Consider the following 16,770-nt stretch of genomic DNA (forward strand, 5'->3'; position numbering starts at 1 on the left):
GTCCTAGGGGAACCACTGCGATGTCATATTTTCCCACAGTGAGCTGTTTTGAAACCCGATCGCTCCCATGTGTGTAACTTTTTCATGAATACGTGATTGATGTCACCACACATTCCTCGCCACCACAAGCCAGGGGAACAAAGGTCGTTTCTCCTCCTCTACCTGCTCTTATTGCTACAGGGAAGTGCACCCCATGAGTCAGTGGATTAGCATCCCACTTAGCCCTGCCCTTGTTTGTTAAAGCTGGTATAATGTGAAACTGAACTATCTGCGACCCCACCTCCACCCACACGTCCTCCTTCTGTCTTTTTCTACTGATACTACAGAAGAACGCTCCACTGTAGAAGTCATTCAGATCATCTCATACTACTCTTATGAAGCAATTACATCGCGCCAATTCAACTTGATGTTTTAAAAAATGTTGCTTTACATGGACAACAAACTTACAAAGTTGAGTTCACAAACTTTGAACCAACCTTGTTTATTTCTGCTCACCCTTGGCAACGAGACCACTCAGAAATAAAAAAAAAAAATCCACTGCCAGTCTAGTTTTTTAATGCCAGTATCTCTTGGGAAATCAAGACTTATTTTCTCTCACTCAACATTTATGTGATTTATGGTGTTTTTTTTCCATAAACCGTTTTATTGCAGTCAAATATTGGGCGGGGGTCAAATATCGGGTGATGTTTTTTTCCATGTTTGTTCTGGCAGAGCCAGCTGGGCACTGGGCAGGAACTGGACACTTTTGGCACACAATATGGAAAGCCTTTCAAAAAAAAAGAGTCCAACATAAAATGCTCCCAGTGCTTTATTTTTCCAAAACATACTGATTACTCTGATGTTAGCCACCAGTCTGAGAATCTATTGCAAAAAATCTCATTGTGTATAAATGAGCTCCAGGAGACCAAGTCCTGGTCACATGTATGGCCAATACATGAAAGACATAGCCTGGAGAGATAGTGTTTGTGTTGCCTGGATACACTTTGTGATTGAAAGATGATTCAAAAGTTACTGTATGTACAGACGTAGGGTTGGAAGAACAATGCGCACACAAGGCTTACTATTATGAGTACTGCCTTGGGAATTTCAAAATCTCTCCTCTCTATAAATAGAGATGAGGCAATAATTGCTTATTGGCTAATATCAGCTTTAACTGTAGAGCTCGTTTTCAAAACCAGCAGTTGTTGTTAATTATTTTTAGGGCATTTTACCCAAAGAGCAGGTTCACATTTTTTCGAGTTTGTCATAAAACAAGACTCACACACCACTTTGTACATTAAAGGAGTTATTGCATACTCTAATCATTCCTTCTCTCAATATTGGCTGTGAATTGATCCCTTCCAGGAAGTGTTCCTTTTTCAAGAGTAACTCCAGTTCAGCTGAAACGAATGAGACTTCAGCAGTTGGCATTAGTTACATCAGATAACAGTAGGTATCTTCCACAGTTCACAACTCTTTTAGTACAAAGTTTGCACACTGTGTTCGTCAGACACATAAGGGTGGGTATGTGAAGTAATGTTATAAGACGGTGTTTTATTTTTTCTATTATTTTTCTCTAGTTTATTATAATTTATTTTTTCTTCTGATGTATAATGTTCTCTGTTTTTGTTACTATTTGCTCAGTTGTTTCTATTGATGATCTGCGATTATTATGAAAGTGACCTGTGCTTTTTGATTGTATTGTAAAGATTAAAATGATGTTGTAATGTTATGATCAGACTAGAAAAAAGTGAACTTATCCTTTAATATAACTGTCTAAACTAGCAACAGACAAAAAGTAACTTGGTCTTTATAAAGACTTATTTACAATGTGGTTTATGAATCTTAGACATACACATACAACATACATTTGTATTAAGACTTAAAAAACGCCAGGTTAACAGCTGATTTGGAAAACAGTGCATCTGAATGATAAAAAGACACAAGGCCAAAAAGTTTGACACAGTAAAAATCAGGAACCCCCTCATCACTGTAACAAGGACTGTAAAACACCTCTACTCAAGACTTTACATTTAACATTACAGATTTCAAATTGCCTCAAAAAAAAATATAAATAAAAAGCGGATAAATAACGGCAAATTAAACCCAATGGAAATATAAAAGGGTACAAATGCAGACACTTTTCTACACAGGAGGGCGCACAGTGAGCCTTTGCTGACATCTAGTGGCGTTTGACGCAACTGAAAATATGTGCACACTTTTAAAACAATGTAAAACGCAACAAATATATTTAATTATTTTCGTATTGCACATCACAATCAGTGCATTTCAGTATTTTACTCTACTTTGATATCTGTGGTTTTATGATACTGAAAACTGACTGTTTTAATTAAACTGCACACGTGAAGCCACACTACAGGCAGAGTTAAAAATTAGCAACAGCTATAAACTCTCTGTGCAACACACCAGATTCATGCTTTGTACTGGAACTGTACTGTTTATGTTCATATGTACATATGTACCGTTTATGTAATAGTGTATAGAAACTCGCATTGCATGTTTTTATATCCAGCAGACCTGATGCCTGTAATGCTCTCCTACTGGTCTACCCAAAAACGTTATGAACCGGCTTCTGCTGATTCAGGATCTGTGGCCCGAGTGCTGAACAGGACCAGAAGGAGACAACACAGTTTCCATAGTGATTTTAAAACCCTTTCACTTGTTTTTAAAGCACTTCATGGTCTTGCACCAGCATATAGTATGTCTCACATGCTTACAGCTTATGAACCTGTACGACTTAATTGTTCCGAAGCGCAGGATTCAAACCTTTGGCGAGGCAGCTTTTAGCTTTTATGCTCCGAGCTGATGGAACAGTCTGAGATTTTCTTACGTTTTTTTTTTTGTTTGCTAATGTTATTATAGCTTTTTTAATCTATCTTTATCATTATCATTATTATCATTTTTATCAAATATCACTTCAGTCTTCTGTGAATCACTTTGAACTGCACTAACCTGTATGAAAAGTGCTATACAAATAAGGTTTGATTGGTTGATAATGATTCTAACGCCATTTAAAGTATTCAACAATATCCAGTATTGCATGAACGCACGCACAACAGCACTGCTGTCCTAGGGGAACCACTGCGATGTCATATTTCCCACAGTGAGCTGTTTTGAAACCCGATCGCTCCCATGTGTGTAACTTTTTCATGAATACGTGATTGATGTCACCACACATTCCTCGCCACCACAAGCCAGGGGACAAAGGTCGTTTCTCCTCCTCTACCTGCTCTTATGCGTACAGGGAAGTGCACCCCATGAGTCAGTGGATTAGCATCCCACTTAGCCCTGCCCTTGTTTGTTAAAGCTGGTTAAATGTGAAACTGAACTATCTGCTGACCCCACCTCCACCCACACGTCCTCCTCTGTCTTTTTCTACTGATACTACAGAAGAACGCTCCACTGTAGAAGTCATTCAGATCATCTCATACTACTCTTATGAAGCAATTACATCGCGCCAATTCAACTTGATGTTTTAAATATGTTGCTTTACATGGACAACAAACTTACAAAGTTGAGTTCACAAACTTTGAACCAACCTTGTTTATTTCTGCTCACCCTTGGCAACGAGACCACTCAGAAATAAAAAAAAAAATCCACTGCCAGTCTAGTTTTTTAATGCCAGTATCTCTTGGGAAATCAAGACTTATTTTCTCTCACTCAACATTTATGTGATTTATGTGTTTTTTTTTCCATAAACCATTTTATTGCAGTCAAATATTGGGCGGGGGTCAAATATCGGGTGATGTTTTTTCCATGTTTGTCTGCAGAGCCAGCTGGGCACTGGGCAGGACTGGGACACTTTGGCACACAATATGGAAAGCCTTTCAAAAAAAAGAGTCCAACATAAATGCTCCCAGTGCTTTATTTTTCCAAAACATACTGATTACTCTGATGTTAGCCACCAGTCTGAGAATCTATGCAAAAAATCTCATTGTGTATAAATGAGCTCCAGGAGACCAAGTCCTGGTCACATGTATGGCCAATACATGAAAGACATAGCCTGGAGAGATAGTGTTTGTGTTGCCTGGATACACTTTGTGATTGAAAGATGATTCAAAAGTTACTGTATGTACAGACGTAGGGTTGGAAGAACAATGCGCACACAAGGCTTACTATTATGAGTACTGCCTTGGGAATTTCAAAATCTCTCCTCTCTATAAATAGAGATGAGGCAATAATTTGCTTATTGGCTAATATCAGCTTTAACTGTAGAGCTCGTTTTCAAACCAGCAGTTGTTGTTAATTATTTTTAGGGCATTTTACCCAAAGAGCAGGTTCACATTTTTTCGAGTTTGTCATAAAACAAGACTCACACACCACTTTGTACATTAAAGGAGTTATTGCATACTCTAATCATTCCTTCTCTCAATATTGGCTGTGAATTGATCCCTTCCAGGAAGTGTTCTCTTTCAAGAGTAACTCCAGTTCAGCTGAAACGAATGAGACTTCAGCAGTTGGCATTAGTTACATCAGATACAGTAGGTATCTTCCACAGTCACAACTCTTTTAGTACAAAGTTTGCACACTGTGTTCGTCAGACACATAAGGGTGGGTATGTGAGTATTGTTATAAGACGGTGTTTTATTTTTTCTATTATTTTTCTCTAGTTTTATTATAATTTATTTTTTCTTCTGATGTATAATGTTCCTGTTTTTGTTACTATTTGCTCAGTTGTTTCTATTGTGATCTGCGATTATTATGAAAGTGACCTGTGCTTTTTGATTGTATTGTAAAGATTGAAATGATGTTGTAATGTTATGATCAGACTAGAAAAAAGTGAACTTATCCTTTAATATAACTGTCTAACTAGCAACAGACAAAAGTAACTTGGTCTTTATAAAAGACTTATTTACAATGTGGTTTATGAATCTGACATACACATACACATACATTTGTATTAAGACTTAAAAACGCAGGTTAACAGCTGATTTGGAAAACAGTGCATCTGAATGATAAAAGACACAAGGCCAAAAGTTTGACACAGTAAAATCAGAACCCCCTCATCACTGTAACAAGGACTGTAAAACACCTCTACTCAAGACTTTACATTTAACATTACAGATTTCAAATTGCTCAAAAAAAATCATATAAATAAAAGCGGATAAATAACGGCAAATTAAACCCAATGGAAATATAAAAGGGTACAAATGGCAGACACTTTTCTACACAGGAGGGCGCACAGTGAGCCTTTGCTGACATCTAGTGGCGTTTTGACGCAACTGAAAATATGTGCACACTTTAAAACAATGTAAAACGCAACAAATATATTTTAAATATTTGGTAGCATGACACGACTAACGCCACCATCTTACTCTGTGCTATTTAAAACTTATAGTTTCGTCGTTTAAAGAGACAACGCCGCTCATTACTGATAAGCTTACAGCAGCAATGTGCCGAGCTAAAGCCTACAGGCCACTTTTAGCTTATCAGTAACTGTTGCTCCGGGCTAATAACCACTAATGGTTTGGCGCCGACGCTTCTGTCGGTATTATTAATTTTGATGCTGCAGTTTTAGTGAGTTGATGGAAGTCTGACGAGAAAGTATGGGCTCACCGTCGCAGACTCCTGTTGTTATTCTCGGGGGACGACTCTTCTTCAGCTGAAAACTTCCTCTTCAAGCTCCTGGAGCTCGGTTGTCTCTTTGGTTTCTCCCCATTGGAGACATGAGCTGGGACCTCATCGGTTTCACCCATTTGAAGTGTCACTAACACAGACCGGTGGTAATTATGTGTTACTGAAAGGGTTAAACAAAATAACAACAATACATCTCACTAATACAACAGAGACTCGTGACTATTTTTGAATATGGCGGAAGTCCAAGTATTGACCAATGAGAGAATAGAGGAACTCGTTTCCGGGATGTCACAATAAATGGGCGGGGCGACAGTAATTCAAGGGACCGTAGTGTCCGATAAAACAAAAATAATGTTATAATCAAATATATCAAACAAATGAGATATAATATAAAAATATGTAAAAAGTTGTGATATTAAAAAAGCCCAATATCTTTAAGAATATCTATGCACTTTAATAGCGGACTACTTGTTTGTTTCATTATGTTTATTTTTATTTTATATTTTTTCTTGTTTATTATAAGTGTATTATTTTTCTTGAGTTTTCTTTTTTTTTTCCTCTGACCTATAATGTTCCTGTTTTTGTTACTGTTTGCTCAGTTGTTTCTATTGTGATCTGCAAATACCCAAACATGACTTGTGCCTTTTTTGACTGTATTATAAAGAATCTCATAAAAAGAAAAAGGAAAAAGATGCCGTAATGTTATAATCAGATATCAAAGAACTGGCTATCACACACAGATGCACACACACACAAACATAAAAAACAGTAGTTATGGGGCAATTGAAGATGAGAGAATTGTTTATTACATAATCTACCAGACAGAGGACAATTGTTATATGTACTTATATACTGTTATATACTGTTGTGGTATACTTTAGCCAACTGAGGTGACAGGTAAGTAGGTCCCTCAAAAATAAGTGCAACACATTAAAGACATACGGTGACTATTCAGTAGTATCAACTTGAGCACTATCTGAACAGCCATAACTTATTGTATATAACTTAAAGATATTACCTGTCTTGTTTATAAAGATTAAAGCTGCTGATAAAAATGTATTCAAAAAAATTCAACCAGCACTCAATCTGATGCACACTCACCAGCATCAAACACTGCTGGGGGAAAATGTCACTGTCCAGGCCAGGAGGCTCTGAGCTTGAGGAGAATCTGCACATCACAGGGTGCCAAGCAGTAAACCCCCAACTCATTCAATGCAGACTCGGGTGGAGGGTCCTCTATACCTCCCATATCTCTCGTCTCCTCCTCTGAGTCTTTAAGGAGATCCCTTAGCAGAATAGCAGAGCCCACATTCAGGCACAAGATGATGCACGCCTCCTTAACACTGTGAAGACACAGAGAGACACGGACTAATCAGGATGCCGGTAGAACTTGGTCTCTTTATCTTCACTTGTCTTTCTTATAATCCTCATACCATGTTTTGTTTTTAGCTTGGTCATTCATTTTGTGATCATTACTATTGTCATAAACTGTTACACACATGATATATGGACTCTAACCCTAACCAGCAACATCCAGTTGTTGAAACATTTAGTCACATGTATGAGCCTGTGGTAAAAAAGTGTTACACATGTGCATGCACACACACTTGTTTGGGCATTTTGAGCCACACACACACACACACACACACACACTCACTGCTTAAAGAAGTTCTCAGGTCTTTTGCAGTAGTGACCAAACAGAGGAAACAGGTTTCTGGTCATGTCGAACTGAAGCTGAGCCGCTCCGCCGTCACTGAAATGATTGGACAGGACCACCTGACAGAGAGAGAGACACAGGGAGCTCATTGTAACTGCACTGATAGGAAATCACATGGATCTGCTGTTTATAGCAAGCATTACAACAGAACAGAAGCGGGGCTTTAGTGGGTATTCATGTCTTACATCCTGGTAGAGGAAGTTGTCAAGTCTCTCTGCCAGGCCCTGCCAGGCCAGCTGGAACAGAGAAAGACTCAGGACCTGATGAAGGTTCAACAGTCTGTCCCTCACACACAGCATCATGGGACATGCTGAACTGGACAGGGACATGGTGGACTGGTCATGCTGGGATGGTAGAGATAACCACCTAAAGGAAAGCGAATAAGTGAGAGTTAATGTTTATTCTTTGGCCGTCCTGTTCAAATCCTGTTCACTCATGTCTTGCCTGTCTTGGCCGTATGGTCTGGCTTTCTCTGTGATTTCTCTCATGGTCCATTCCAGCAGTCTTCCCATCATGTCTCCCTTCAGTCGATCCAGCAGAGCCAGCAGACCTTCGAACAGAGAGCCCTCCAGAGAAGCCAGGCGACCCACCTCCATCACCCCGAGATCTCCCAGCACCGTCTCCTCACCGAGGGAAACGGCCGCCTGCTGCAGCTGTAGGAAGAACTGAGGGGAGAGGAAAGGAGCTGGTAAACACAGACCTCAGTGAGAAGCAAAACCCAGATCCAGATGTGTCCAAGTTTCTATGCTGTCATCGAATCCTTGCTCAGACTCACACTGTTCTTCACTTCCTGTTTGATCAGGCAGTTTCTGAATCAAATCATGATTCTAGCAATTTCATTTGAACTAAATTAAAGAACTAATAATTTAATTATAATTAAATGTTACTCATATTGAGAACTGAGAACTGGCAAAAAACTGACACAAATGAAATAAATATAAAATGAACTGAATAAACTCCACTCACCACATTGTCTCCCCAGTCTCCCAGAATGGTGGAAATGTAGTTGACAGCATTAAGGATGGCACAATAACGGGCTCCGAGTGGACAGCGAGACTCCTCCTTCATCACCTGGCAAAGAAATACAATTTTTTTTCGATTTTACTGTTTTAAATGTATGTTTTCCGAGTCATAGTGTCTTCTATGTCGCTTCCAGTTTTTTCACCATTATTATGAATTATTATTATTATTATTATTATTGTTTTATCATATCCTTTATTCAACCAAAAAGTCTCATTGAGATGAAAGTCTCTTTCTCTACAGTGACCAGGGCAAGGCAGCAGCAGCAACAGTGTTACAACAGTAAAACACAAACAACTGAACAAACAAGTGAACACAAATCCAGTTACTGTGCAACAGTAAAATGATTTCAGTGCAAATTTAGGAGCAGTTACGTTCACCAACAGTACTGGTTTCTGGATCCTTTGAAACTGACATATATTCCTCCATAGTAATAAACTCAGTCCTTCTGCAGATTACCTGCAGATTATCTGTCTTACAGCTGTTACACCTACACCTCCTTACAACACACAACCTACTTAGAATTCACAATGTCCCTCTGACATGTCAAAAACAGAGAGCAGCGAAACACTGACTTTCATCCTGGTGCTTTAAAGAAAAGTTTCTCCATGTTCCAACATGTCCAGTACCACCCAGTGAAAGCTTGTGTCTCTCTCCATCATTTCTTTAATGTTTTCCTCATAATTGTAACCCCCAACACCTCACGTCTTCTTTTACTGTCCTTCCTTCATTACTTGACTGTTTTCTCTTTATTAACACCAGCGTGTTTTTGTCGTCATTACCTGGGTGAGTCGGATGCGGAAATCATCCACGAGTTCTCTCTGTAGCCCCAGGAACTTCAGTTGTGCTGAAGGACAGGGCAGGCCCCGGTACCGCTCTGAGAACAGCCAGATGACAGAAAACACAAACAGAAGAAGAAGAAGACGAAGGAGGAGGAGGAGGAGGAGTACAAGAAGAAGAGGAAGGAGGAGTAGAAGAAGGACAGGTATACCTGATGATGATTCCAGCCTCAACATTACTATGTCGTCAGAGAATGGAGATTCATTTTGTATACGGTAACGTGAAACTATAATAAATTATATTCTGAACTGAAGGTTTTTCTTTCCATCTGAACCCAGTGGAAAACATTTAGGGTGTGGTACAATAGGAGGTGTTTGATGCAAAAAAAAAAAAAGCAAACTGGCAGTGTCTCAATATGGTGAGTGGAGCAGACTGATAGTCTTACCAGTGATGACCTGCAGCAGAGTCATGAAGGTCTCAGCACAATCAGGAGCCTTCAGCTCATCCATGTCACTGATGTCTTTGTACTGAGAGCTCCACGCTCCCTCAGCCGACAGCATGGCGTCCATCTTCTCCACTGCCACTGTGTATACAGAGGGACACAGGGTTATAACAACAGCAAACTTACTGAGACCGTGATGGTTGTGTGTGTAAGCATGTGACTTGTAGCATGTTCATATGGGATTGCATAAATCTCCACTGTTAACATGCTGATCTTTTATTTTTGAGTTCTGTGGATATCAGCTTGGTAAGTTAGGAAGCTGTAGACGGATCAGCTACAGTTTGTCTTTGACTGTAGTACGTTGTAACTGTGTTAATCTGAACTGAATCAGCAGCACATTTTTACAGCGTTGTCTCCTTGGGTGAGGGTGGAATAGTTTGTATGGTGTAATACAAGGGTGTAAGGAAGAAACACGACTTAATTAATTATGTGAATTATTATAATAACAACACACAGGTGGCTGGCTATACCCCGTGTAGGTGATGCAACATAAGATGTAGATGGAAAATGATAAAAGTGGTAAAAGCGATGAAGTGGTGTAGTTGGTGTAGTAAAATTCACTTTAATACAAACATTAATTGTAGTTAACCTCATAACTAGAATTCGGTCCTCGTGGTTGTTCCCTCCACCAACCAGACAAATCGCAAGAAATATGGTCAGAGTCTTTTCTGAGTTACAGTGTTGAATGATAATAATTGTTGTATTGTAAATGTTTATGCAGAACATTATGATGTCACAGTGAAGGTGACCTTTAAATGTCATCACTTCATCATTTCATCCTATTAGACATTTGTGTTACATTGTGTCATAATTAGTGAATAAATTTGTGAGTTATGGACAAAAATGTGTTTAATGAGGTCACAGTGACCTTTGACCTTTGACCACCAAATTCTAATCAGTTTATCTTTGAGTCCAAGTGAATGTTTGTGCCAAATCTGAAGGGATTGCTTCAAGGTGTTACTGAGGTATCATGTTCACAAGAATGGGACGGACGTAAAGACAACCCAAAAACAAAAAACCTTTGGCCCTGGCTGTCATCGACGCAGCGGCCTAATAAACTGAAGTAATAATAATGGAATAACTAAATTATGCCTTTGACTAACAATCACACAGAGGAACGAGTGAGAGGCAGCGCCAGTCCTGGCATGAACTCAGTTAATTGGCCTCATACTCGACCACTTACTCTTCCTCTCCACAGTAAGCCACTTCTGGAGGACTGCGTCGTCCAGCAGGAGGTGGAGCAGCCCGGGCAGCACCACTGGGTAGTTCTGGTTGCTGCGCAGCTCCTTCTCAAACTGCAGCACCTCCTCCACCAAGTGACAGAAGAGCACATCATCATACAGCAGTCTGGAGGCATCGCTGGCCACTTTGTCCTGGACCAGACACAACAGGCCTCGACACAGCTCCACCTGTGTACACACACACACACACACACACACACACACACACACACAGAGCAACGTCAGCAACACATCTTGGAGTAGTGTTCAAAAGATATTACGTCATATGTTCTAATAAACACAATGTCAACAATACAGAGGTTAAGAGTCCTTGATAACCAAACATCATTGTTTCAGTTGTTTAATAAATATCACATATATTACAATTAACTTTCACATTTCAAACAGGTGAAAACTGGAGTGTGAGTGGAAAGAAAAGATTACTTTTAACTGACATGACCACAAAAAATGAAGGTTTCAATCCCCCCTCCTGAGCTCTAGACTAAAGAAGAATCAAAAGGTAGTATGAATTCATACAGAGAGAAAACTCTTACATAGTCTCAGTTAACGTCTTAAAACAAGAGTGGGTCGGAACCTAGTGTCATTCTGGCCCGTCTATGGTCAAATGATTTTATAACTGTGACATCGTCTGACAAAATCACCAAACACATAAATAAGAGCTGTGATTTCAGCTGTGCCTACTATAACATGACTCAGAGTGAGTGTTTTTTTCTGCTTTTATTACAGTCATAGTGAGAGAGAGAGAGAGAGAGAGAGAGAGAGAGAGAGAGAGAGAGAGAGAGGATGACACGCAGCAAAGGGCCACATTACTGGGTCACATCATGTTTTGTGATCTTGATCTTTGACCTTTGACTACCAAGATCTAATCAGTTCAACTTTTGATTCCAAGTGAATGTTTGTGCCAAATTTGAAGAAATCCCCTAGAGGTGTTACTGAGATATCGTGTCCACAGACGGACGTACAGATGGACGGACAACCCACCTCCAGCCCTGGCTGTTTTGCCTGCGCAGAGGCATTGAAATACCTGTGTGAACCACACTTAACCAGAGAGGATCAAAACAATCAAGTAGTCGTTGTAGAAGAACATACCCTGGCACTGATGGCGGCCCCGGCTCGGTCCAGAATAGGCTGGATCTTTTCCTCCATGAAGGTGGAGCTGTTCCCCATCCACATCAGAACCTGTGTGAGGTACCACTCCGGCTGAAAAAAAAAAAAAAAAAAAAAAACACAGACAGAGGATGAGTTGGAGGTTTGAGAGATTTTCTCCTGTGTGGGAACATTCAGCCTCTCACTGATCCACTTGTCTGTGCTTGTAAAATTAAAAAATAGAGATGTCAGCATCTAAGCGAAGGTGCAGGTGCCATCATGTTTCCCATGGAACAACAGCAGTAATTATCACAATTTATCTGTGAATCATATGCATTTGTGTCTAGCTTCACTGTGATGTGTGTGTGTGTGTGTGTGTGTGTGTGTGTGTGTGTGTGTGTAAGACCTTGCTGAGGGAGTTGGTCTGTCGATTCCCGTAGAAGTGGTATCTGAATCTCCTGCTGAGCGGCAGCAGCATGATCTGGATGGGCAGACAGAGGGGAGGAGCCTGAGACGGAGGTGTGGCTGACGACGCAGGCTGGGCAGAGGGTGCACCGTGACCGGAGGCCAAAGCCCTCTGAGATATGAGGTCATCACTGTCAGGGGACGTTAAAGAAACGAGCACATGCAGTGTCCTGGACTCACACCGTCACACAGTGCAGTCAGAAAGTATTCAGACCCCCTCAGGTTTTTCATGTTTTATCATTATGCTTAAGCTGAAGTAAAGAAATAATTTTCCCTCATCAATCTACACTCAATATTCCACAATGACAAAGTGAAAACAGAATTTTTGTAATTCCTGAAGATTTATTAAAAAAAAATTAAAACTGAAATATCACATTGACATAAGTATTCAGACACCAATCTGCAGCAGTTCCTTCCTCCTCATGGTTTCTGCTCTGATCTGCATTGTCAGCTGTGAGGCCTTATATAGACAGGGGTGTGTCCAATCAGCTGAGTTTACCACAAGTGGACTCCAAACAAGGTGTAGAAACATCTCAGAGATGATCCAGAAAAATGGGAGGAACCTGGGCTGAATTTAAAGTGTCTGAATACTTATGCCAATGTGACCAATGTGTTTTCATTTCTAGTTTTCAGAAATTTCTAAAATTCTGTTTTTGCTTTCAACATAACATAATGTGAAAAAAGTGAAGGGGTCTGAATACTTTCTGAAAAGTTTGAATCCTGCTGGGAATCCTGCTGTTTCATGTCACCCTGTCCCCCTCTACTTTACAACTACTGTCATCAATTTGTTAAAAACTACAATAATGACACTCATGCTTTAAAGATTGGAAGATGCCTGTACATGAAAGAGCAATACATACTGTATGTAGCGATTATTTGCAGCTAATCTTCGTTAGAGGTCTACAGAACATAGATGTGAAGAAAGTGAAGGATACGAGGTCTGCAGGGCGAGTAGCTGAGTGACGAGCAGCTCCAGCTGACTGTTGATCTCCTGACCGTTGGCAGTGGGTGTCAGTGACTGAGTTGGAGGGGAGATGATCGGCCAGTGAAGCTGAGTCAAAACTTTCTCAAAATCACTGTGGAAGGAAGAGGAGGACTGAGCTCATATGGTGAACACAGCATAATAATACAGTATTTATGGAGTATATAAAAGAACACTGTGTGGGGGACTGGGTGGAGGTTCACCTGGACAGTCGGTCTTTGATAATCTTGTGCCAGAAGTGAAGTGTTTCTCGGAGGAAGTCCTGGAGGTGAGAGCATCCAGATTGGTTGAGTCCAGCATCCAGTGCAGCCATGCTGTCTACTGCCCTGATGGCCTCCCAAACACTGCTGGTCATCAGACACTGCTGGACTGCAGCACTGCAGACACACAACACTTCACACATTACTGCTTCTGTCAGCCCACAGAAGACTGAAGGCAGGAAGAACGCTTTTTAAAGGTCAAACTAAAACTCAGCATGTCTCACTGCCCTTTCTCTCCAGGGTCTTAGAAAAAGTTAGTGTTGAACTGACTGCCCTCCTTAGAGTCATGAATGATCTGCCAGTTGAAAATCATTCAAGTTATCTAACTGTTGGTAAATCTGTTTTATTGGAACATCTCCACCTCTGGGTTGGCATCTCTGGTTCAGTTATAAATTGGTTTTATGCTTATTTACAAGATACATTTCTTAATGTGGGCAAGTCACGGTCATCGTCTGTGAAGATGACCTGTGGAGTACATCAGGGGTCCGTCCTTGGGCCTCTATTCTTCTCTCTATACATGTTACCACTGGAGCCTCTCATCTGCAGACATAATGTCAGCTGTCATTTCTATGTAGATGACACTCTCTTCTCATCTCTCTTTTAACCTAACTCATTCTTACTCATTAAGATAAGACTGAGGTAATTCCTAATTACTATTGGCCCTGACAAAGTTAATGCTTGTACCTCTCAGTTCCAAAAATCTTGGTGTCACCTTTGATAACCTCCTCAGTTTGAACATGCATGTCAACATAGGACTTAGGGTTTGAATTCACTTTCAACTTTTTAAGTCACTTCTTAAAACCCATTATTAAACTAAGTCATCATCCTGATACTTATTTTATCAACTATTTCAAACATTTAAGAGTATTCTATTACTCTACCTCATTTGTAGTACTTCTGCTCTTTTGTCATCTCTAATGTTGTATAATCTTTAAACAGTTTTTAATTGTTTTCTATTGTTTTTATTTTGTCTTGTAAAGCACTTTGGAGCTATGTATTGAAAGATGCTAAATAAATAAAGCTTATTATTATTATATCCATGTTATATTCTAAAGCTAATGGCGGTGATGCAGGTGAGAAAATAGTTTTGCATATGAGAAAAAACCTCTCACGAAGAGAACAGCAACAATGTTAATGAATCTCAACTGTTTGGATACATTATTTAAAGTACCTGAGTTCCTCTATATGTTGAAGGCAGCGTAGGTATTTCATGTGTCTCTCTATGGTGTCGACTTGGTTAAGCGTCTGGCCAAGATTGTCCATCCAAGGCTGGGCTCCCTGTAGGTGCTAGAAGACAGAATCATTTACTATGACAAACAACTGCTTATGGCTCCTAGAAAGTGAAAGGACTTTATAGTCTCTGTCAGACATGAACTGGAATATTTCTGGCTTGCAAGAGGCAACTCTAAATCCCTTTTATTGTCAGTGACAGCGGTTCTGGAGAACAGCAATAGCTTATAAACTAAGCTCTTCTGAGTTGTGTACATTGCAGCATGATGAATGTGAATTTGTTTGTGATCCACAACACAAGTGCGCAAAATGTCTTGGGCTTAAAAAGAGGCAGCATGACATTAAAAGAACATCTCATTTACAATAAATAATGGTTAATTCACATAATTTGATTGTTTTTGCAGGTTTTATTATAATGAGAAGCTGTTGTGCACACCTTCTAGTAGATGTTATATTGTAGTGAACACTGTGCTGTTTTTTGTCCAACTACTATTTTCAAGGTAAATAATGAACAATCAAGCCAACTAGCCGTTTGTGTGACAACATGAAACTGATCTTTCACCGACCATTAGCCAAATAGAAAAATGTCTGTTAATGCCCGATATCAGTGCTTGTGTATCTGTGATATGATTTGTATCAGACTAATGGAATCTACATTATCAGTGAGTGTTGCACACTGTCTTGTCTCATGGTGTGTCTCTACCTGGTGCAGTGTGTTGGAAATGAGTCTCTCCTTCTGCTGCAGGTCCTCCAGGGAACATCTGGCCTCTTCAGCAGCAGACAGAGCTTCAGAGACTTTAGGAGGCACAGAGCTGGAGACAGTAAGAACCTGAACAACAGAAAATATAGAGTCACTGCTCGTGTTTGACACAGTAACAAGTCTTGTGGTCAGTTGGCTTTACAGCTACCAGACTGAAGAAAACCTGCAGTCAGCTTGCTCTAATGTTGACACTGATTTACCGGATTGTGCCGTTTTCCTTAATCAAGTGGGAAAAATCTTTAAAAATAATAGGCTAACACGACATCAGAAGAACATCTTAACAATAAGTAATTGTTGATTCACAGCAGGTTTTATTTTCTTTTGAATTAGAAATAAAAATGCAATGAAAAATTTACAACACATAGGGTTCTAAAAACCTGCATATCCTTAGCATTTGCTGTGCGTAACTGGCAAAAATAAGGCAACATTTGGCCTCTATGGCGCAAAGTTTTCTTCAATCTGATTAAATGTAGAGACAACTGCAGTGAATTAATTAATAAACAATTAATTATTTGTGTGCACAAGCTGCCACCACAGATGTGCCATGCCCAGGTGGTGCAGCAGGTATTGAGTGCAAGAAAGAGTCACGAGCAGATTCTGTTCCAGGACTGAGTGAAATCAGCTCTTCTAAAAAGGTAAGGCTTTAATCAGTGTGTGTGTGTGTGTGTGTGTGTGTGTGCGTGCGTGCACGCGCGCGTGCGTGCATGTCAGGAGGGTGAGAGGTGTCACCAAAATACCAAGTGCACACACACACACACACACACACATACTCACTTTTGCCTTTGCATGTGTGTGTGTGGTAGTGCTACTTGAAATGACCCTAATACACACACACACACACATTCATTTGCCTTTTAACTTTTTTCCATTAACACACGTTCGTGCACTGATCCTTCAAACACAACACAACTGCACAAGTGAAGTATGTGTGTGTGTGATGTGTGTGTGTGCACTTGGTATTTTGGATGACCCTTTCACGCTCGACACGCAAGCCGCGCTGCAATGCACACACACACACACACACACACACACACACACACACACACTGATTAAAAGCCTTACCTTTTTAGAAGAGCTGATTTCACTCAGTCCTGGAACAGAATCTGCTCGTGATCTCTTTCTTTCACTCAATACGTGGCTGCAGCCAACC

At 40.2% G+C, this 16,770-nt stretch overlaps 1 protein-coding gene across 1 annotated transcript in view; it reads right to left on the minus strand.

The window, feature by feature from the left end:
* Nucleotides 1–6,360: 6,360 nt before the first annotated feature.
* rint1 (RAD50 interactor 1) overlaps nucleotides 6,361–16,770 on the minus strand; it is a 12,174-nt gene continuing 1,764 nt past the window's right edge. Inside the window, exons 2-15 of the mRNA XM_022749456.1 lie at nucleotides 15,564–15,689; nucleotides 14,802–14,917; nucleotides 13,574–13,747; nucleotides 13,324–13,464; nucleotides 12,330–12,519; nucleotides 11,927–12,037; nucleotides 10,780–11,005; nucleotides 9,540–9,677; nucleotides 9,097–9,191; nucleotides 8,261–8,365; nucleotides 7,739–7,959; nucleotides 7,480–7,660; nucleotides 7,235–7,353; nucleotides 6,361–6,920 (exon numbers count right to left, since the gene is read on the minus strand). Of these exons, the coding sequence (XP_022605177.1) occupies nucleotides 6,707–6,920; nucleotides 7,235–7,353; nucleotides 7,480–7,660; nucleotides 7,739–7,959; nucleotides 8,261–8,365; nucleotides 9,097–9,191; nucleotides 9,540–9,677; nucleotides 10,780–11,005; nucleotides 11,927–12,037; nucleotides 12,330–12,519; nucleotides 13,324–13,464; nucleotides 13,574–13,747; nucleotides 14,802–14,917; nucleotides 15,564–15,689 (2,157 nt within the window). The 3' untranslated portion in view covers nucleotides 6,361–6,706. The remainder of the gene's footprint in view (nucleotides 6,921–7,234; nucleotides 7,354–7,479; nucleotides 7,661–7,738; nucleotides 7,960–8,260; nucleotides 8,366–9,096; nucleotides 9,192–9,539; nucleotides 9,678–10,779; nucleotides 11,006–11,926; nucleotides 12,038–12,329; nucleotides 12,520–13,323; nucleotides 13,465–13,573; nucleotides 13,748–14,801; nucleotides 14,918–15,563; nucleotides 15,690–16,770) is intronic.

The sequence above is a fragment of the Seriola dumerili genome, unplaced genomic scaffold, assembly GCF_002260705.1.
Source record: "Seriola dumerili isolate Sdu_G_001 unplaced genomic scaffold, Sdu_1.0 BDQW01000138.1, whole genome shotgun sequence".
In the NCBI taxonomy this organism is placed as follows: Eukaryota; Metazoa; Chordata; class Actinopteri; order Carangiformes; family Carangidae; genus Seriola; species Seriola dumerili.